The following is a 24,260-nucleotide window of genomic DNA, read 5'->3' on the forward strand; positions in this document are numbered from 1 at the left end:
GGCCTCTAACACTTTTTTTTAGACTCTACTGTCTAAGAAAATTCAAGTGTACTTTAGCCGCAATTACCCTATCTTTAGTATTTAAGCACCCTAAAAAAAAATGACAAACTGTAAAAAAAGAAAAAATAGTACACTTTATACAGCTGATTTACACAACAGGCCATTTTGTAATGAGGCATTCCCTTTTACAAATGAGTCAAAAGAGCGAAAATGAAAATTTTGCAAACTACATTGCACTATCATGATATTTAAGGGACCAAATTATCAAAATCTGTTAGACTAAACACGTTCTCTTTCCAGAGGACCTGTCACAAGGACTAAAGTTTTCAGGCTGTGTTTTTTTGTTTGTTTGTTTTTTAAATCCACCACACAGTTAGGGTACCGTCACACTATACGATTTACCTACGATCACGACCAGCGATACGACCTGGCCGTGATCGTAGGTAAATCGTAGTGTGGTCGCTGGGGAGCTGTCACACAGACAGCTCTCCAGCGACCAACTATGCCGAGGTCCCCGGGTAACCAGGGTAAACATCGGGTTACTAAGCGCAGGACCACGCTTAGTAACCCGATGTTTACCCTGGTTACCAGCGTAAAAAAAAACAAACAGCACATACTTACATTCTGGTGTCCGTCAGGTCCCTTGCCGCCTGCTTCCCGCACTCAGTGACTGCCGGCCGTAAAGTGAAAGCACAGCACAGCGGTGACGTCACCGCTGTGCTCTGCTTTCACTTTACGGCCGGCAGTCACTGAGTGCGGGAAGCAGGCGGCAAGGGACCTGACGGACACCAGAATGTAAGTATGTGCTTTGTTTTTTTTTTAGTTTTACGCTTGTAACCAGGGTAAACATCGGGTTACTAAGCGCGGCCCTGCGCTTAGTAACCCGATGTTTACCCTGGTTACAAGCGAACGCATCGCTAGATCGCTGTCACACACACCGATCTAGCGATGACAGCGGGAGATCCAGCGACGAAAAAGTTCCAAACGATCTGCTACGACGTACGATTCTCAGCAGGATCCCTGATCGCTGCTGCGTGTCAGACACAGCGATATCGTAACGATATCGCTGGAACGTCACGAATCGTACCGTCGTAGCGATCGAAATGGCAGTGTGTGACGGTACCCTTAGAAATGAAGGTTTTTTTAATGCTTATAGAATCCTGCACTGGTCAATTTTAAGATTGACAAGTCCTCTTAAATAATGAAGGTCAGCATTGTTGTCTGGCAGCACTAAGGCCCAGAGTTCAAATCCAACAAAGAACAATGACTTCATGGAGTTTATATTTTCTTGACGTGTTTTTATGGGTTTTCTTTGGGTGCTCCAATGGTGATGAATAATTAAGATTGTGAACCCTGCTGGGAGACAGTAAAGTGATGGTAATATCTTTAAAATTTTATAGAATATGGTGGTGTTATAAAAGCAGCAGAAATAAATGAATAATGGAAAGAAAATGTGAATACAACTGGTACTCCTTTGTTCCCCAAGTACAAAAAGTTCCACACTTCTTTGCAGCTCTTGGACCTGCCACTGTTACAACTCTGTGGCCAATTGGTAGTTAAAAGTTTATCTAATATTCTCATAAGAAAGAAGAAAACCTGGGAAATATTGAGTTGTAATGCTTTATTTCACAACTGTTATAAAGTATGAACAAATAATCCAATAGCTGTCTTTGAGGCTCTGACCAGATGTATATATACAAAAAACGTCCGCAGGCTTCTTTGTTTTTCTTTTGCACGGCTTGTGAAATAAAAATTATTGGAACTGAATATTGATGAGTTTTCTTGCCGTTGTTTACTTCTTTTTTGGACAAAAAAAATTGGTTAAACAATTGACCATACACATTGTAAAATGAATTGGATGCCTTGGGACCAATTAGTTGCTCCAATTTCCAAAGACTGCATATAGTGCTAAAGGAGAGTAAGAGTCATAAAGGCAGTGATATAAGAAAGGGGATGGTAATGGGGACCAACAGTACCTCATTTTTGCTCACTTTCATTTTCATACATTGTTGCTCGCTTCTTTCTGTATTTGTTTTACACAACAAAAATTTGCATGTGAATTTACATAAGGCACGCATGACTAAGAGTGTGAAACATGAACATTGTTAATTTCCTGTCTTTGCCTAAATTCATGTTAGAACCTTGGAAAAGGGACATATGACAGAATTGCATGTACAACAGTAGACCATAATTTGCTATGTCTGGGGATCATTCAACAGAAATTTCATGAAAGCTAAAGTAATACTTCATACTTAAAGCCAGAAACGTAATGTTGAGCTATTGCTCGTCATGGAAAAAAATCGTAATGTTAAGAGTCTCCAGTTACCTGTATATTCCTCAACCTACGCCTGTATCTGACACCCTGCTAGGTGTGTTGCCTTTCTACATGTGACTAAGCAGAAGGTAATTACCTCGTGAGCACAGAGAGCCTTGAATGGGCTACGTTCTTGGCTATTTATTTTATGCTACAAAACTGGTCATGAGAGGAGGCCATTGTTCCTTCTTGGCCTGGTAGTGGCAGCTGTGGAGGTGTTTTTCCCACAAGAATCAACAGTAGATTCAGTAAGTTTGACACGGTCTGACGTCAGGGGCTGACACCAGTGAACAATGACTGGCTCAGGGAATCCTTGCTCTGTATACAAGGAGTTTAACCCCTTTATCAAACTTGCGCTTTGGAACAAAGTAACGGAGAAGGCTATAAGCAAAAAAATTAATTCATACTTGACATTTTAAAAATTATTTTTCTTTGCAATGTTTACTAAGACTTTACTGTATATATTTTTTTTAGTATTTTTTACACATCATGACATTATGATAGAGCACAGAAATTTCTACTGTACTCTATACTGCCTCATATTAGGTCTTAAAATCAAAGCGATTTCTACTTAAATGTTAAAATCTGTGAAGTTTTCTGAGGCCTTTGAGTACGGGAGCCCAATTTTATTTAGCTATGTACAGTGCTATTTTGGCGGTACTATGGCGCTATAATATTGCATTATCTGAGCTATTTGTTTGTATTGTTCTCAAAAATGTTGTGAAATCATTTTTGTAAACCCTAAGGCCAGGTTCTCACCTCGTCTGTTCATGACTCCATTGCGCAGTAGACTGTTAATTTGGGACATTTATCATTGTAGTTGTACCAACCTTTTTGCTCAGTTTGACACATTTCATTGTGAAAAATACACAAGGCTGATTCGTACAAGTGTGCATAGACTTGCCGAAGATCTCCTGACCGGAACTTGACAGACGCGATTATGCCTATGAGGCCGTCAATCTCAGATCAGGAGACCCATGGCTGTGCCATGCATTTGAAAAATGCATGTGAGAATCCATGCCATATTTATTAATATTTTATGCGATTTATTACTCCATTTTTAGAATCTACACTAATCTTCAGTTATGAGAAAAAGGGATCATGGTTAACCTTTTGGTGTGAAATACAAATTTATCAATTCATTCTTATGTAAGCATATTCTAGACCTGTCTTAACAGCATGGACCATATACATTTATGTGCAACCATTTCTACCATGCAGAAAGTCATAATTTACACACAATTCTACATTTACTGTGTGACTGTCACGCTGAATGAAGGATAAGAAAGTGCACAACGACGGGAAGAGGGAAGGAGAAGCCCAAACACTAGGAATGAGGAGAGTGAAGACCACTAGGCAGATATAAAGTGACCCTGTCTGCCCTAAACGTCCCTATATAGGTTCTGCACCTATCGCCGACCAGGAACCTAATGCCTGCCTGACCCTAGCGATAGGCCCTACATAGGTAGGGCAAGGTGTAGCATTAGTCAGTCCCCACTAAAACTAAAGACAGAGAGGAAGACAGATGGAGGGAAAACACTTAGCTTGTGAAGACAACCGAGATGTCATGCCAGCTATCCTTCGAGGGTCCTCCGGTAAAGACACTAGCTGACTGCTGGAACTTCCAACAAGACTGAGGCAAGTATGAGCTGACGCCCGCACCATGCTGCAGCAATTGAATGTATTTAAACCTTTAGTACAGGTGTGTGATGAGCAGCAGAAGGTGTAGGTAACTATTGGGTCATAGAGGGAGAACGATATCACTCCATAACAGATGCAAAAATCAAGAAGGTGCTTGAGCTAAACTCAAAAGACCTTCTACACCTGAATCCAGGATGAATGTCTATCACACCTGACTCACCCGTAACAGTGACATTCACATAGGTTTTCCATTTTTTCTAAGATTGGGAAGTGTGACTAGTAGCGTGCGTAAAAAGTTGAAATTTGCACACACAAAAAAAATTGCCAGTGACTTGTATCAGTTGACACATTGGTCTCTTATCTACATTTTCAAAGTGTTCTATCATTCTTAAAAAGTAGCACTGGCATAGCTTGCATCCAATTTATCATTTCATATATAAGAAGTGGCGGAGTTGAAGAGTATAAACTAAAATAGATGGTGGCCCGATTCTAACGCATTGGGTATTCTAGAATACGCATGTCCACGTAGTATATTGCCCAGCCACATAGTATATTGCCCAGTCACGTGGTATATTGCCCAGTCACGTAGTATATTGCCCAGCCACGTAGTATATTGCCCAGCCACGTAGTATATTGCCCAGCCACGTATTATATTGCCCACCTACATAGTATATTGCCCAGCCACGTAGTATATTGCCCAGCCACGTAGTGTATTGCCCAGCCACGTAGTGTATTGCCCAGCCACGTAGTGTATTGCCCTGCCACGTAGTGTATTGCACAGCGACGGAGTATACAGCACAGAGCCATGTAGTATACAGACTTAAAATAAAAATAAACATATACTCACCCTCCGTTGAAGTCCTGGCCCTGCGTGCTGTGCACTCGGCAGCTTCTGGTCCCAGGGTCGGTATGGGCGCAGGACCTGTGATGACGTCGCGGTCACATGGCCGTGACGTCACGGCAGGTCCTTGTCGCATACCATCTTTGCATCGGAACCTGCCGCTTGCATGGAGCAGTCACCGGAGCGTCGCGAGGAGCGGGAAAGGCGCCGGAATGTGAGTATATGATGATTTTTAACATTAAATCTTTTTACTATTGAGGCTGCAAAGGCAGCCTCAATAGTAAAAAAGTTGGTCACACAGGGTTAATAGCAGCGTTAATGGAGTGTTACACCGCGGCATAACGCGGTCCATTAACGCTGCCATTAACCCTGTGTGAGCGCTGACTGGAGGGGAGTACGGAGCGGGCACTGACTGCGGGGAGGATGAAGCGGCGGTGTTGCCGCCGGACTGCGCCCGTCACTGATTGGTCGTGGCAATGGTCGTGGGCGTTTTGCCATGACCAATCAGCAACTTGGATTCCATGACAGACAGAGGCTGCGACCAATGAATATCCGTGACAGACAGAAAGACGGAAGTGACCCTGAGACAATTATATAGTAGATATTTTGTACAAATTTATGACTTTTTAAAAAAATATATTTTGGTATAAATGTAGACCCTTGTCTTGGCTTAAACGTTAGATACCGGCCGAAAGAAGATCAATCCAAGTGGTTTCGAAGGGGGCTTTGCAAGAGTCCCATTTTTCGGTGGATGAAATTTGTGACATGATCCAAGCACACATAGACAATCTCCTTTATTATGTGCTAATATTTTGGAAAGGTGCATCTATTGCTACCCAGTTGTTACGAAGATCTGATGGCATAAAATTTTAATGACAAGACCCCATTTTTTAAATACATTTTTTTAAAGGCTAAAATGAGTATTTGCTTCTAGGCTTAAACAAACAGTAAAAAAGTTGCTTTTTGATAAAGCATTTTTTTCACGACTAAGTGTAAAGATAAGCTCTGGAAAATGTACCGTACTTTGCTTTCCAGCTCATTGTCTCCGTCTGTATAACACGATAACGCCGGTATCCGTGCACGTAACTTATTGACACGTGGTCATTTCTACCAAATTCGTTGCTGCTTTTTGTAATGGTGCAGACTTCCCCCTAAATGAGCTCAACCGACAACACAGTAAAATTTTATTCCTGCCTCCTCTAAAATGGAGATAGCTTGGAAACATGAGGGTAATGTTGACACTGGCAGCACTGACATGCGTCTCATTGCTTTTATGATCCCTCAACAAACATGTAATGGTTTATATTGTTACTGATAAGACTTTTCAGACAGGTGCTCTCCTCGGATCTCCGAGCGAAGGCTCCTGGGGCTCTACGTATGGCTGTTTTTATAGTACGAGCAGTACAGATAGCTTTTACTATGTGTTTTGTAATGGTCGCCCCAGAAACCGTTCCAAACAAGACATCGGGACTCGTATATGAAAGCAAGTCCAGACAAAAACTCTAGGTGTTCCATATGGCAACTTGTCAGATTTCAGCTTTAATCCCTTTAGTTTAGAGAATGAAACCGGTGATCCGATTGATTGCTACTAGAGTTGAGCGAATATGTTTGGAATCGGTGGCGGAATCTGAATTTGCCATATTGGTACCTTATTCGTGCCGAATTCATGTTTGACGATCGATTCCAAACATATTCATTTCTACTCCCATTGACTCCAATGACGTTCGGCGAATGTTGCAAAAACAATATTCGCTGCCGATCGTAATCGGAACCGAATTTTTAAAAATTCACTCCACTCTAATTGCTACATCTTCATTCCAACTACAGCTTAAGGGTATGTGCACACGTTGCGTATTTTGCTGCGGTTTTCCATGAGTTTACAGTACCATCTAAACCTATGGAAAACGCGCGGAAACGTAGCGTTGTTTATTCCGCAGCATGTCAATTCTTTGTGTGGATTCCGAAGCTGTTTACACCTGCTCCATAATAGGAATTCTCACGGTAATTCCGCAGGTAATCCGCAGTGCCGTTTACCTGTGGATTTACCAAAACCAGACCGGAAATATCCGCACCACTTATCGCAACATGTGCACCTGGCCTACAGGTAGTCCGTTTCTCCAAAAACTCGTCCCTGCAGTGTAGATTTCACTTCCTTATTTTTCCAGGAGGTCAGGAGAAATTTTGTTTCATATGCAGATAAGGGCTCCTCTGTTCACCTTTGGTGTAACCTAGGGCTCCTCTATGCACCCTTGGTGTGACCAAGGGCTCCTTTGTGCACCCTTGGTGTGACCGACACCTCTGGGCACCCTTGGTGTGACCAAGGGCTCCTTTGTGCACCCTTGGTGTGACCGAGGCCTCTGGGCACCCTTGGTGTGATTAAGGGCTCCTTTGTGCACTTTTGGTGTGTGACCAAGGGCTCCTCTGGGCACCATTTTAAGTTCAGGTTCACACGGATTTATGTCACAGTTCGTAAATGGACCACAATATGTAGACTGACCGCAGGTCTCCCAATCTAACGTAGTGCTTCATAGACACATATGAGTCTTACAGGTTGACGTTGTGATATCCGTAATCCAGGCTTTGTGGTACCTACATAGACCGTGAAATATGTTCATGTGAACCCAGCAATATACAGGTTAAACTTGGAGTAGACAGTTTTAATATGCTCCTGATTTATCTTAGAGGTTGAGGCTGCTTGATTGATCTGGCTCATCTTTAGCCTGCCTAGTCTTAATTTAGCACAAGCCATTAGTTGGCTTATTTTATGACAGAAATTTGCGCCAAAATCTTGGTGCATTTTGGCTCACAGTGCCACGCTTTAGGCCTAGGTCCATTTCAGCTAGGCCTTTTGTCAGACAACAAAGGGATAGAAAGTGTCTAAAACAAATATTGTAATAAATATAGTTCAGGTCACAAAAGATGAAAATTTTATTGGAATTCTGACACACTCTACTGATGATGCGCACGTCAGACCAACGGCTACCATCTACGGCACAAGGTCAGTGATTGCCAACATGTTTGGTGTGTCATCTAAGCGGGAACATGAAAACACTAACTCCCATTGTTGTCAGCCAAACAGTTTAATCCTAGCAGTCCATGCCCCCCCATGACTGTGAAAGTGTCAGTTCCTCCTCATAACTGTGAGTGTGACACTTGGTCCCCCTGACTTTGATACATGACCACTCATGACAGTGAGAGCCACAAAGTGCCCCCAATGAAGGTGACAGCCACACATTGGCCCACTTTTACAAGGTACAACCTCATAGTGCCCACTCACAACACTGACAGCCACAAGGTGCCCCCTCCCCTACACACAACAGGGAGAAGCACATGGTGCACCCTCACAAAACTTGAGCATCCACTCGTTTCCCTTTACCTCACACAACTGGGACATCCACTCGTTGCCCTTTACCTCACACAACTGGGACATCCACTCGTTGCCCTCTCCCCACGCACATTATGGACAGGCACACGGTTCCCTCCCGCCACTCTCCCCACACAACAGGGACAGCCACGCGGTTCCCTCCCCCCACTCTCCCCACACAACAGGGACAGCCACGCGATTCCCTCCCCCCACTCTCCCCACACAACAGGGACAGCCACGCGGTGCCTGCCATATCAGTGACACCTTTTATATGTGATAGGGCCCAGACAATTTTGTGGGTAGATTTTTTGGGGGCCAAATGGAAAGGCTTCACAATTTGTGGCCTCTGATAACCCTCCATATTACATAGTGCCTTTAAAAAAGAATGATCAGACTGAGTCCTGCAGCGTGATAACTTCCCTCTGCTCTGCCTCATTGGGACCTTATTACCTCAGAGGCCCTAACCAGACAATCCCTTTCATCACTGCTACATCCCCACTTCCATAATCTATGATGCTTTGTATTAAAGATATGGAAGGATAGATTAAAGGTAATATCCAGAGGCATTTCAGTCTTGCGACATCACTAGTGACTGCCATGTACGACAGCCGCGCTCCCGGCCAATGTAAATATGGTGTAAGGTTTTACAAATGTTGTTTACATTACAAGAAAAAAAATCCCAAGTTCCTCGCTTCCCCGATACAGTGCATGCCAGTGTAGTACAGATGGCTGTGACGTAACGCCAGCACAGATGTCCCATGAAAGCCCAGGAGGCCGCGTTTGGTTCGGAGCGAGCCTCTCTCCTATCCCCTGCACACATGGCGGTGACGTCCCTGAGTGGCTTTTGGATGTCACTTCTGCCTGAAGGATAAACAGAGTGAAAAGGCCAGGAGTTACGTGAGTAAGGTGACTTCTGGGAAACACAACGCCGCATGACTGAAGCCCAAACATACGAGGCGCGCGGCCTCGAAACGGAAAATCTACGCTTCTTCGTATATAAATAGGTTCGGTCATGCAGGCTGGACGCCTTTTTCCCTGACGCTGCACTTCAGGAAGATGTACGTCTCTGTTCACGGCTGTAAGAGAATCGTTTGTTTAGTGCCAGATCTCTGAACGTGCCATATTAACCATTTTAAACACTACTGCCCCCAGATAATGCCCAGATATCGACTGCGCTGGCCAGTTTACGTACCCTAAAAATAAAAAAATGTCTGACCAAATGTCTTAAAAGTGAATCTTTCAATGGTTTCCTTAAAATTAAACTGGGCACCTTCACCAATCGGCTGGTGCCTCTGATTGTGGAACAGTTTAATTTTTCTTCTTTGCCCTCCGTTCCAATCTTATGCCCTCTGGTAATAGAGGCAAATTTTCTCTTCAACCAACTGGACATGTACAACTGAACAAGCAAATAGCACCAATGCATTTTTAATGTTTGGTAATAAACTTCCCAGTGTTAGAAAAGAGCTTGAGACTTTTTATGTATATTCATTGGAAAATTTCCCACCTTAGGGTGCAAGTCTGCAGGCACTCTGTGACTGCAGACTTGTGAATCCTTACAGAGCCCGCACTGCTCGCTGTGAGGATTCTCCTTTGCTGGTGCCGGAAGCTTGGCTGCAAGTATGTGATTTGCATATATTTTGTCCCATGCCGACTAGACGTGCACAACCTCGCTCAATGCAAGTGTATTGAGAGAGGCCGAACAGGTCTAGTCTGAATGTGTCCAGAAGTATGCAAAAATACTTGTAGTTCAATTGCCATCTGTTCCTGGCATAGATACTGGAGAATCCTCGAAGCATGATGTGGGGATTCAGAAGTCTGCAGTCACTTAAAGTGGCTGCAGCCTTATATCCTAAGGCCGGAAAAAAAAACTTAAGAAAAGAGCCCTATGTCGATATCTCAAATGCCATGCGTTAAAGGGGCTGCTCAGACTTTGGGTTCCAGATTGCAGTCACTGAAGACTTGTGAATCCTCACATCACGCACAGTGCACGCTGTCAGGATTCTCTGGTGCCGGCACTTGGAGCAGGCAGGCGCTTGTCCAGAAGTATGCGATTTGCATACGTTCAGTCACCTGCTGACTAGACCTGTGAATTGAGCAAGTCCAGACACGACTAGTCGTAATGTGTCTGGAAGTGGGCAAATCATCTCTCCCCCAGGAAAGGAGAATCCTGACTGCGCGCTTTGAGGATTCACAAGTCTACAATTACATGGACTCACTGAATATTTGAAGCCCAAGCCTGGGCAACCCATTAAGTATTGGACTTTGCTCAAATTGGGACTTTCTTCTGCATGATACATTACTGTTGTATATCTTCTACGCTCACAGCGATGACAAGTCTTGAGTACACTTTTTTGCTTTAAATGCAATCATAAATAAGTTGTACTTTACACCAATAGAGTAGACAGGCCTCATATAATTTTAACTTTTTGGTAAAGGTAAAAAAAGAAAAAAAAAGTGCAATAAATAAAGCAAAACATCAATAAATTTGTCATAGGCTTTTACAATAATAAAGTGTCACAAATTACGTAAAAAAATGTTGGAGCAAACACATTGAACAATGAAAATCTTTTTTGGCTTATGGTATTAGTTACATTATTGCAAAATAAAGCAGAAAGATTGTTAAAATATGGGGAGGTTGGAGCAACTTTCTTGGCTCAAGATGGACAACGCGTCACGATTTACAGAGAGGAGGCTTTGAAATTCCTCTTTAATTTGATCTTGCAGCCATTTTCTCCTTAAGAGTTTTATTTTGTGTTGTTTTTTTTTTTGATTGAAGATGTTGTGTGGTCTTCTTGTGAGCGGAGACTTATAAATGTTTAGTATCCAGGGCACATTGAACTTCAGAAAGAAAATGTTTCCATGTTTTGTTGTGTTATGTCGAAGGGTTGCATTAACTCTGCTGGCTGTAATCTTGTGTTTGGAACAGTCGGTAGTCAGGCGCCCTGGCCGAAAGTTCACGAATGACACAAATCTAGTATGAAGGGGAGATTAAGTGATGTATATCTATATATCTCACAAAATTAAAAAATCGTCAAAAAGTTAATTTATTTCAGTTCTTCAATACGAAAAGTGAAACTCCTATATTATAAAGAGTAAGTACAAGCAGAGTGATCTATTTCAAGTGTTTATTTCTGTTAATATTGATGATTATTGCTTACAGCCAATGAAAACCCAAAAGTCATTATCTCAGTAAATTAGAATACTTTATAACACCAGCTCGAAAAAATGAGTTTAAAATCCGAAATGAAATGAATGTTCAGTAAATGGAGTCAATACTTGGTCGGGCTCCTTTTGCATCAATTACTGCATCAATGCGGCGTGACATGGAGGCGATCAGCCTGTGGCGCTGCTGAGGAGTTATGGAAGAAGTTTATTCTCACCCCTCCTGAGTTAAGTGATGAAAATGACCCTTGGAAAGATCACTGTGCTCAATGGCTCTGTGTAACCTACTGTATACAGAGGTGTTATCTGTCATTGTACAGGAGGGGGAGGTGAGCTGTGAAATCTATTGTGAATGGTGGATCCTATGTCATCTACTGTATATAGAGGTGTTATCAGTCATTGTACAGGAGGGGGAGGTGAGCTGTGACATCACCTATTGTGAATGGTGGATCCTATGTCATCTACTGTATATAGAGGCATTATCAGTGATTGTACAGGAGGAGGAGGAGGTGAGCTGTGACATACCCTATTGTGAATGGTGGATCTTGTGTTATCTACTGTATATAGAGGTGTTATCAGTCATTGTGCAGGAGGAGGAGGAGGTGAGCTGTGATATCACCTATTGTGAATGGTGGATCCTATGTTATCTACTGTATATAGAGGTATTATCAGTCATTGTACAGGAGGAGGAGGAGGTGAGCTGTGACATCCCCTATTGTGAATGGTGGATCTTGTGTTATCTACTGTATATAGAGGTATTATCAGTCATTGTACAGGAGGAGGAGGAGGTGAGCTGTGATATCACCTATTGTGAATGGTGGATCCTGTGTTATCTGCTGTATATAGAGGTATTATCAGTGATTGTACAGGAGGAGGAGGTGAGCTGTGACATCACCTATTGTAAATGGTGGATCCTGTGTTGTCTACTGTATATAAATGTGTGATCAGATCTCGTTCATTGTAATCCTGTCTGCCAAAAAGTCATCTGTGCAGAACATGAAGTGTGAACGTAGAATTGGGACTAACGGCCGGGGTGACAAATGTAAAATTTTTTTGTTTGTATACAGATAGTGATGTTGGAAATTTAAAAAACACAACTAAATTGTTTTAAATAAATATATATTTCACATAAAAACCTTATTTAAATCCTGGGAAGTTTTCTGATTCACACATTTCAGTTCATAATGAACTCCTGTTTTGTGATTTTCAGTGTTCGTGGTTTATGTTTCGAGCTTTATGTGGATCTAGACTTTTTGTTTGTCCATGTTTTCACCCATGAGAAAACCTTTTGTGACCCGCCGTGTGGATCCCCCTCATTCTTCCATGTTCACCATGAGGTCAGGGTGATGTGCGGCGGCGCGGTGGTGCAGGGAGAAGCTGGAGGTCCGCACGCAGCCTGTGTGCTTTGGCTGGGCTGCCCGGATGAGCCGTGTTTGCCTCTGTCATTCCAGCTCTCGTACCTTTTGTATACTTGGCTCTTTCCCATCTTGGAAACGGCTAATTCATTCCAGATCTGTTTGACTGCATTGAAGCAAAAACCCAGAAGTGTTAAATACTTTGTGGAGACCACTGAGGTCACTCACACCTGCTGACATTTCATCCCATGAGAAGCTCATTCTCCGTCAGGAATGAAGGCTGGACGCCTTCCCGCGTGGAGGAAACCTGTGCACAAGGAAACCTGTGCACACTGCCCTATTGGGCGGAGCGGCTAAGACTATGGGCACACCGAGTTTTTGCCCAATTTTGGCTGCAAAAACTCAGCAATAAATACCCCAAGTTTTTTTTTTTTTAAAGTTTTGCATTTTTGTAGAGGGTTTGGAGAGTTTCCGCTCAGTTTCTTCTCCGAAAAACCTTAAAAACTACCCTCATTGTGCACATACCCTGGGGTTGGTTGCACAGATTATTTTTTGATGTTTTTTTTTCATACGTGAAAAATGGTTTATGCGCCGAATCCATTTTTGGTCCATATATCAGTTTTTACAATCCTGGTATCATCTGTTTTTTGTGTTTTTACTAATGACTTTTGTGTTCTATCCGTTTTTCACCCCGGGTTATTGACTTGAATTGGCGAGTTTGATCCTCGACACAGATCAGGGTAGGTCGTGTCTCCATTTTTTGGGTGTTTTTTTTTTTTTTTTTGGTCCGTTAAAAAAAATAATAATTTCATAAAAAGGCACAATGATAGGAATGAGTAAGTAATCTATCCATAAAAATAATGGTTGGCACACATACCCTTAGGACTCTTCAGTACTGTTTTTTTTATTCGGTATGTGCACACGATAGAGGGGGTTGTCCACTACTTTATCATTGAGCTGTCCTCAGGATAGGTCACCAATGTCTGATCAGTTGGGGTCCAAAATCCGGCACCCCCTCCGTTCAGCTATTATTGATGGCGGCAGTGGCCGCTGGCCGGAAATGCTCCATTACAGAGCTGCGCCGTCTTCGGATAGTGGCCCCGGCAGGGTACTGCACATCTGCCTCCTACTGATCCATTTTATACGGATCCCCATTTAGTGATCGAGTCTGATCTGCAAAGCGCATGAGAATGAAACCGGCTCTCAGTCCGGATCTGATTTTAAAACTGATGTGTGTATGTGGCTTAATGAAATTCTGCGGGTTTGTGTGCTCTCCGAAAAAAACACCGGAAAGTTGTGTGAATGTAGCCAGCATTCTCAATTAGGGTAAGTTTTGCCAGTTTTTTATGAGGATTTTGGAGCTTTTTTTTCTGCTCCAAAATCCTCATGAAAACCACTTCAAATACTCTTTAAAAAATCTTCCTTTTCATATCATTGTGAAGCCACTGGAGTGCGCACGGCGCTGTTTTGTTTTCCAAGCAGAAACATGTGCAACGTGTCAAATCTTCAAAACAAAGTTTCAAATTTGACTACTGAATCAAAGCAAAAAAAGCCATAAAAATGCAACAAAACTATTTTTTTTTAAAACTTTTTTTTTTTTAAATTACGGTATATTAAAGGGGTTGTCTCCGAGCACATGGACCTCACAGATCCACTCAAAAACAACAATTAGGCAGAATAGAGAGCAATAGGGGGAAATGCCTGCTTGGCTCTCGCAAAATCTATTAATTAAACTAATTATTTTGGGGGATGACAAGAGCAGGACCTGGATTAATTGCGGTTTGCCAGAAGAGAGGAGCGCATTAAAAAAAAAAAGGTGTCTTTGATTAAAAATAATAATGGTAATAAAAATCTTTAAGGGTGTGTTCACACAGGATTTTTTTCTTTTTTGAAGCAGTTCTTTTGGAAAATCCACATACTGTGTGAATAAACCCACGCCTAGAACGAAAAAAAATTATATCCATTTTGCTCCAGTGCTTCACGACATGGCTCTAGCGATGATGTGTGGTCTACAGTGCATGACTGCTGCAGCCAATCACTGGGATCAACAAGAGAGACCAGCGATTGGCTGCAGCGGTCACATGCTGCATTTACGCTGTGACAACTGCAGCCCTGTAACCAACCACTGGGAGAGGTGACGCAGCGCGAGGTAAAAGCACTGATGATATTGCTAAGTTTTAACAGTGGAATATCCCTTTTAAGTGCTTGGAGTAAATTTGTCTTAATCCATAGGAGCATTATTTTTTTTTTTCTATGCTTTTCTATTGAACTGTATGTCGGAATCAAAAATTTCCAATGCAAAATACCAATCTGAGAATTTTATTTAAACAAAATAATAAAAAAAGGTTTAGGAAATAATTATAATAATTAAAAAAAAAATATCTGCATTAGACAATGAAGGGGTCATTTCGGGAGACAATCCTGCCCCTGATTTGAAATGTTTTGGCACGAGACTCGATGTAATGTTATTACTGGCTGTAGTTGAAAAAAGCGGTTTTCAGAATGTAAATGATACTGTTCCTGCAAGAACAGAAACGACGTAAGAGCAGGAACGCTCCCTGTGAGGTGGGATCCTTCTCAAGTCTGCGAGAATCCTTCAGGGTTTGGCCAGAGGTTTGGAAGATTTAAAGGACCGTCTGTCTCTTAAGGCCAGGCACCCTCTACTCCCCCATCACATTCCTAGCTGGAGAAATCTGCCAATACTATGGGGTCAAAGGCACAAAGTTAACCATTTACTATTCAAAAAAATTATATATATTATCCTCCCCCCCTGAAAAGAATAGTACATGTAAAAATAAGAAACCTTTGCAATATATCTTAGAGAAATCCACTTCTTTTTCCTCCTGGACCGATCTTTCATTCTTGAAATTATCAATTCATAGGTAAAAATCTGTCAGATTTTCCCATAACTGAGAGAGATGACCGTTGGTGCTCGTAAAGTTCTATGGAGACCTTACAGCAGAATGTCTCTAGCTCCTCCCTCCTCCATTGGAGACAGATGTTGGTGCTTTTAAAATCCTATGGGGGAGGCAGACACAGACCTGTTGCAAGTTCTAATGAAATGTCAGTTACTGTTCTCCAAAGATCTTCTGGAGCACCAGCTGTCATCTCTTATCTCCGTAGTGGGAAAGTCTGTATTAACTGAAGACCGATTATACCTATGAATCGAGAATGATGGATCAGTCGAGGAGGAGAAAGAAGCAGATTTCTCTGATGAGATGTATTACAAAGCTGCTTATGTTCATGTGTACTCTTGATTTAATGAAATAAACATGAAAGCAATAGTTAATACTTCTGTAAGTTTTAAAATGTATACGTCACTTGTCCCAGTCCCCGTAGGTCGCTCTGTCTCGATCCCTGTAGGTCGCTCTGTCTCGATCCCTGTAGGTCGCTCTGTCCCGATCCTTGTAGGTCGCTCTGTCCCGATCCCCGTAGGTCGCTCTGTCCCGATCCCTGTAGGTCGCTCTGTCCCGATCCCCGTAGGTCGCTCTGTCCCGATCCCCGTAGGTCGCTCTGTCCAGATCCCCGTAGGTCGCTCTGTCCCGATCCCCGTAGGTCGCTCTGTCCCGATCCCCGTAGGTCGCTCTGTCCCGATCCCCGTAGGTCGCTCTGTCCGGATCCCCGTAGGTCGCTCTGTCCGGATCCCCGTAGGTCGCTCTGTCCGGATCCCCGTAGGTCACTCTGTCCGGATCCCCGTTGATCACTCTGTCCGGATCCCCGTAGGTCACTCTGTCCCTGCTGGTTTATGCTTTCTTGACCTGTCCTTGACATAGCCAAAATGCCTGCTCATACAGTCACTGGTGGAGGAGGGTCATCGATGAGGCTAGTGATTGGCTGGTCTGGTATTTCTGGCCATTTCTATAGGTTGGGACTGAAAAGCATAGACCAGCGGCTTTGAATGAGCTCCGAAATAAGGATCAGTTTGCACGTAATTTCTTTTGTTTTCACCTGGTCTGAACCTTTTTATAGCTAATTTTCATCACTTGGAAAACCCTTTTAACATTAAGGACAACATAGGATGACTATACGGTAGCATAAGATGTGCTCATTATGTATAAAACCTCCTCTGTTAAAAGGCTTGACTGCCGCCTACCCCCTTTTTTTATTTTATGCTTCTCTTTGATACGATAAATATTCTGAATTATTTTTTTCCCATTAAGGGTGAATTTGAAAAATGGATTTACGGTTACCTGTCTTGTTGTCATGGTTTTTTGTTTTTTTTACTTTTAATGTTTTGATTGGTCAAACACAATAAGTGAGCTAAAAGTATAATGAAATCTATCTGTGACAGGTGGAGGAGGCAAAAGGAATGGACGCAGCAAGAAATGGAAGGAGATGCTGAGGCTGCCACACATAAGCCAGTGTGAAGAACTCCGCCATTCAGTGGGTGAGTACGTGGAGCGTCATACTCCATGTTTCTGTGTGGATTAACTATACCTGAGTCAACCGAGTTGTAATAAATGACCCAATGTGTCCTCTCTATTCCTTGTTGTGATGGGAGCCATATTAGGCTGTGTGGCTCCATCAAGAATCTTAAAGGGAACCTGTCACTAGTTTTGTTCGATACCAGATTCGGCCATCACGTTTCAGGACTGATATATTGCATTCTATAATACTGTATATCTGCCCCCAACCCGACCTGTAAGAGAAGAAAAACAACTTTTATTATACTCACCTGCAGGGCGGTCCGGTCCGATTGGTGTCGCTGGTTTTGGCCCGGTGCCACCCTTCTTCGTGCGATGCCGTCCTCCTTCTTGGTTCATGTGTATGACGCGTCCCTACGTCATCCACAGAGTCTCCTCGTCATTGCGCTCCTGCGCAGTAGTACTTCTCTGCCCTGTTGAGGCATCGGGGCTCTTTGACCTTTTCCTGCACTTCTGGAATGTGCTTTGCCCTCAACGGGGCAGAGAAGTACACCTGCGCAGGAGCGCAATGTCCGGGATCTTGTGTGGATGACGTAAGGACGAGTCATCTACTCGAAGCAAGCAGGAGGACGGCATCGCAAGAAGAAGGGAGGCGCTGATCAAGAAGAGCGACACCCATCGGACCAAAACTGATGACAGGTTCCCTTTAATTTGTTTATCATTTTTAAAGGGGAATGTACAAGTCAAATATATCAATCATATATCAATTTTTTTAAAAATTTTTTTTATATCTATTGATCGCCATATATCAGAAATCCAATAGAGCGGAGGCTGCAATTACAAAAGTTTCTGCATCTCTCATAGAAGCTGGTCACTGATGCCCCTCTTGTCAGGGATTACCTAAATGTCTAAAGTGGAATGACTGCTTTCATCTCTCGTAGGTGATGAAAGAAAAAAAATCAAACCTTAACATACTGTCCACACCATAGAACATTTTTGTTCTGATAGTTGAAGCAATAAGACAGGGGCAATTCTGGTCATGGATTTACGTTTAAAAGCAAATTTGTTGTCTAATGACACTTTATGGACTTTGAAAACATTTGATATCTTTTTCAAGATCTCTGCTTGTGATCTCTGAAAGAGAATCTTCAAAAAAATAAAAATAAATATATACTGTGTATGTGTGTGTAATATATATATATATATATATACATACATACTGTATTTTCTGGCGTATAAGACTACTTTTTAACGCCTGAAAATCTTCTCAAGAGTCGGGTATCGTCTTATACGCCAGGTGTCGTCTTATAGGGCAGATGGGGAGTAATCTGCGGTCGCCGCATATTGTGGGGGGAGCAGTCCCAATGACGAGGTGAGGGGGCACCTCACCGGGAAGGTGTAAGTGAAGCAGAGGCAGAGAAGGAGATAATAGGATACAAGGGCGAGCCAGATGAGTGAAAGAGGAGTGTTTTTCTAGGCACAGCATCGCTCTCTCTTTTTTCCATACTCCTAGCATCCCAGACGCTGACGCTTCACTTACACCTTCCTGGTGAGGCGCTCCCTCACCTCGTCATCGGGACCAGTCTCCCCCACTATATACGTCAACCGCAGATTGCTCCGCACCCACCCTATAAGACGACACCCGGCATATAAGACAACCCCCGACTTTTGAGAAGATTTTATATTTTAACTGGAAAAGTTGGGGTTCGTCTTATACGCCCAGTCGTCTTATACGCCGGAAAATACGGTGTGTGTGTATGTATGTGTATGTATGTGTATGTATATATATATATATATATATATATATATATATATATATATATATATATATATATATATATATATATATATATACAGCGAGAGAGAGAGAAATACTGAGAGATGACATAGGAAAAAAGTATTGAATAAGCTTAGTGACTTAAGGTACCTTCACACATAACGATATCGTTGCTTTTTGTGACGTAGCAACGTTATCGTTAAGGAAATCGTTCTGTGTGACAGCGACCAACGATCAGGCCCCTGCTGGGAGATCGTTGGTCGCTGAGGAAAGTCCAGAACTTTATTTCGTCGCTGGATCTCCCGCTGACATCGCTGGATCGGCGTGTGTGACACCGATCCAGCGATGTCTTCACTGGTAACCAGGGTAAACATCGGGTTACTAAGCGCGGCCCTGCGCTTAGTAACCCGATGTTTACCCTGGTTACCCGGGGACCTCGGGATCGTTGGTCGCTGGAGAGCTGTCTGACAGCTCTCCAGCGACCAAACAGCGACGCTGCAGCGATCGACATCGTTGTCGGTATCGCTGCAGCGTCGCTGAGTGTGAAGGTACCTTTAGTGAAATTTATTTAATATTTAGTATTTGTGATGAGGCTTCAGGACACCTCCTGTATGGAGAAACTAGTCGCATGCATTGTTCTGGTGTTATTTTGGCCCATACTTCCACAGAAATACTCTTCAAATCCTGAAGGTTGTGTGGGCTCCTGTTAACTTTATTCCATACATGTTTTCACAGCTGCGTTTCCGCAGCAGTTTCCCATGAGTTTATATTACAAAGTAAACCTATGGGAAACAAAAAACGCTGTGCACATGCTGCGGAAGAAAACGCGCGGAAACGCAGCGGTTTAAATTCCGCATCATGTCACTTCTTTCTGCGGATTCCGCAGCGGTTCTGCAGCTGCTCCTATAGAAAACCGCAGTTTTAAAACCGCAGTGAAATCCGCAGAAAAAACCGCGGTAAATCTGCTGCAAAAATGCATAGTTTTTGCCCTGCAGATTTATCAAATCTGCTGCGGAAAAATCTGCAGTGGACCATTATACGTGTGCACATAGCCTAAAGCCTGATTGATCCACCCCCCATACTTAACTCCTTAGTGACCAAGCCAGTTTTTACAATTCTGACCAGTCACCTTGAGGTTATTTCTCTGGAACGCTTCAACATGTACCACTGATTTTGAGTTTGTTAGTGGTAAAATTAAATCGATATGTCTTGCGTTTATTTATGAAAAAAAATTAAATTTGGCAAAAATTTTGATACAAGAAAGAAATATATCTGGGTACCGTGTTAGCCAGTAGCTAGAAAAATATTTAGAATTGAGAGTCCTCAGTGGTTGATACCTTTTAATAGCTAACTGAAAAGATGGTAACGAATTGCAAGCTTTCAAGACTACATACGTCTCTTCATCAGGCAAAGACTAAAACAAATTCTGAAGAATCACATATTTATGCACAACATAGTATAGAGAAAAAAAAAAGGGTGGGAAAAAACCATGGATAAGCCAGGTGACATGAAGCAGAATTACCATGAGTGATAAACCGTTACGTCCATAAATATTGGGCCAATTTCCAAAATCCACAAATCTGGAAACCCAGGAAGACCATTATTTCATGTGTGGGCACCCCTAATGAGCAGATATCTGGATGGGTAGAGGGTATTCTTAAACCCCTGGTAAAAGATACACCCAGCTTCATTCAGGACACAACTGACTTATTGAATAAACTATCAGCAATAGGTCTTCTACCAGAAGGAACCATCCTGGCCACCATCGATGTGGAATCTTTGTACTCCAATATCCCACACCAGGATGAATTACATGCCTGCAAATTCTTCCTGGAAAACACAGGGACTGATGCAAATTCTGTGGTGAAACTTATAAAATTCATCCTCACCCACAATTACTTTGAGTTTGACAAGAAGATCTATCTACAGGAGACTGGCACAGCAATGGGGAGTAAAATGGCCCCACAGTATGCAAATCTTTTCATGGCCAAGCTTGAAAGTGACTTTCTGTCCTCATGTCCCATCAGGCCTCTGGCGTACTACCGCTACATTGATGATATTTTAATCATCTGGACGGAGTCTGAGCCAAAGCTAAATACACTCCATGAACAGTTTAATCAATTTCATCCAACCATCAACTTGACACTCAACTACTCCTGCACTGAAATTAACTTTTTGGACACCATAATTAAGCGGCAGAACAATAAAATATAGACATCCCTGTATCAGAAGCCAATCGACCGCCCAACATACCTTAAATGGGACAGTTTCCATCCATATAAAAACTCTATTGTCTACAGCCAAGCCATCAGATACAATCGTATTTGTTCCAAATCCATGGATAGGGATGAACACCTTGGTCGCCTCAGAAAGACCTTTTTGAATCAGGGCTACCATCCAAGAACAATTGAAAATCAGATCACAAGAGCCACCAGAATATCAAGGAATCACCTGCTACATTACAAAGCTAAAGAAGAAAATAACCGGGTACCTCTAGTGGTCACCTACAATCCAAATCTGGAGGTGCTAAGGGGAGCTGCACGGAAATTACAACCTTTACTGCAAAAAGATGCCCGCTTACAATCCATTTTTCCAGACCCCCCCACTACTGTGTTTTAGGCAGCCCCCAAATCTAAGAAGCATCATTGTCAAGAGCTCCCTGTCCTCTCCAACAGCTGCAGGAACCTTTCCTTGCAACCAGAAAAAATGTAAAACCTGTCCATTTATAATGACCACGGACAAGATAAAGATAACCAAATCACATCAGGACTACAGTATACCAGGTACTTTCAGCTGCATCACTTCTAATGTGGTGTACCTAATTATATGTACCAAATGTCCAACTGGGGGTCTGTATGTGGGGGAGACAGGGCAGAAACTGAGAACAAGGATGAATTCTCATCGCCATACAATAAGAGAAAAAAGAATGGATCTACCTGTGGCAATACATTTTTGTCTCCCAAATCATAATATTATGGACATGAAATTACTTGTGTTAAAGGGTAGCTTCAAATCTCAAAGAGACAGAAGAGTCTGTGAATATAAATTGATGACGACCTTTGACAATCACACTGCAGGAATGAATGTGTTGCATGGATTTATGTCTTTTTACATCAACTAAGGAACTTGCCCCTCAGACCATTTGGGGTCATCACAACAGAGACCCCAATCACAGGACAATAAAACAATCCTTATCTAAGAATTGGCCCAATATTTATGGACGTAACGATTTATCTCCCTTGGTAATTCTGCTTCATGTCACCTGGCTTATCCATGGTTTTTTCCCCTCTTTTTTTTTTTTTCTCTATACTATGTTGTGCATAAATATGTGATTCTTCAGTATTTGTTTTAGTCTTTGGCTGATGAAGAGACCTGTGTAGTCTCAAAAGCTTGCAATTTGTTACCATCTTTTCAGTTAGTCATTAAAAGGTATCAACCACTGAGGACTCTCAATTCTAAATATTTTGCAAAAATTTTGAAAATTTTGCAATGATCAAACTTTTAATTTGTGCGCCCTTAAATCGGACAGTGGTGTCACACAAAGTAGTTAATAACTAACATTTTCCCTGCACAACCCTAACCCCAAAGGGGGATTTGATTTACTATTTTTTTTTTTTTTAAATTTTGATCACTGTGATGATCCTAAAGGGGTGTATGAAAACCAGATTACCCCTCTTGACCTTTCAGCAAAAAAAGACTCTTCTGCATAGTTCAGGCTTCATGGAGATTCTTGGAATTACCCTTATATATAAATGTCGGGTGGATAGTGGTTACTAGCATTGTGTGAGTGGTTTTATAGCTGGGCTTTGATCTCTGCAAAGTTGGGAGTCTTTTGGCTTCTTTTTCTTGCTTTTAGGTATGAATTGAAATAAAACCTTGATGGAACGCGTTACTTTTCATCCGCCGTCCAACTCCTGTCTAAACCTCTTACTGGGGCATGACTCGGTCATCGTTCTCATTGTTACTCAATGTGTCGTGTTTAGACTTTTAAAAAGTTTTCCGACTACTGACCAACCTCTTATTTATGGGTCTTTTTTTTTTGTCTCCCTCATGACCAGCACCGCTCCTCTGTACTCAGTGCCACATCTCCCGCCGGTCTCTTAAGGTCAGATCTTGTGAGTCCACTGAATATAGTCAAGCTCTCTGCTTACATTCAGTGACCGGCAGCATGTTATTAGTATTAAGAATTTTGCACCCTCTGCCTTTCGTAGCTTCTGTGTCCCACTGTGTATTGATGGCTGCAGAATGAGTTCACTGAGAATCCGTCAGTGAGCTCATTCTGAATAATCCAGGGAGTTAGTAACTCTCTCTTTCTGAGCTTCTCTCAGCTGATTTATTACCACAAAGCTAAACTTGCAGGTAATCGAAGAACCAGAAATAAAGGGTACAAAATTTCTAATGAAATCCAGTTGCAAAAATAATTTCTTGTGACACTGTTGGACATATATATATTAGGCGGCCAAACCGCTTGGCAGAGCAGAATGGAGCGACGCATTTTGGACTCGGTGGCAGCGGCTGATGAGACCATGGAAAAAAAAAACAAACAAACATTACTCATAGGTATTTGCCACGCAGGTAATATTAACCGAGCAGGTTCTAAGTCATGAATTCAAGTATTCATGGCTTGGTCATGGATTGTTTTTGTTAGTAACGAGACAAAATAAGGTAATTAGCTTGTGAGAGCAATTATTTACAGATGCTCCGTGACCGGAATACTCCTTTATCCGGAGGCAATATATGTAACTTTTTTTTTTTTAAGTATAGTTTTTTTTTTTTTTAATTTATATTTCGCCTCACCTTTTCTTTTTGTTTCTTTATTTGGAACATTGTTGTATTAAAGTGTAAAGTGTGTTTTTTTTTTTTTTTTTTGTGTTTGTTTTTTGGGACATGTTGATATTTTTATGCCACTTTTGGGTTATAAAAAAAGTTTAGCACTTCACGTTTTTCCTTTTTGATGTGGTTCTTTAATAATTCCCCCCCTACATTGTACCCTGAAAATAACGGTGCATTTTTATAACTTTTTTTTTTTCATAACCTTTGGCCATTTTATATGCACGAACAGCTGTATTTATGTTGGAAAATGGGAATATTCCAGTATATAATGGTAAAAAAAATCTAAGAATTTAAGTGCTTCCTACTGGAACAAAAAAGTAAAAAAACAAATATTAATAAAAAAATAAAGTCCCATCTATCGCACAATTAGCATGTGCCGATTATGCCTTGCGGTACTGGGCCTGCATGTGTATGAGGGAGCGGTGAACCTCCAACTATTGAAAGTGTATGGCCAGCTTGAAGGGGTTGTGCACTTAATTTGCATACTTCCAGCCACATTCCAACTAGTCGTGTCAAGCCTCGCTCAATACACTTGTACTGAACGAGGCCATGCATGTCTAGTTGGCATTTGACCGCGTGTAAGCAAATTGCATACATGGGGTCGCACTA

General features: G+C 42.1%; 1 protein-coding gene across 3 annotated transcripts in view; it reads left to right on the forward strand.

Moving 5' to 3' along the window:
• Positions 1-24,260, forward strand: part of GRK4 (G protein-coupled receptor kinase 4) — a 265,726-nt gene that overhangs the window by 113,592 nt on the left and 127,874 nt on the right. For all 3 annotated transcript variants that reach the window (XR_011317018.1, XM_069744743.1, XM_069744744.1), the window contains exon 2: positions 16,969-17,064. Coding sequence is in view for 2 of the 3 variants with exons in the window: in XM_069744743.1 (XP_069600844.1) it covers positions 16,969-17,064 (96 nt within the window). In the remaining variant the exon portion in view is untranslated. The remainder of the gene's footprint in view (positions 1-16,968; positions 17,065-24,260) is intronic.

This window comes from Ranitomeya imitator, chromosome 1 (genome assembly GCF_032444005.1).
Source record: "Ranitomeya imitator isolate aRanImi1 chromosome 1, aRanImi1.pri, whole genome shotgun sequence".
In the NCBI taxonomy this organism is placed as follows: Eukaryota; Metazoa; Chordata; class Amphibia; order Anura; family Dendrobatidae; genus Ranitomeya; species Ranitomeya imitator.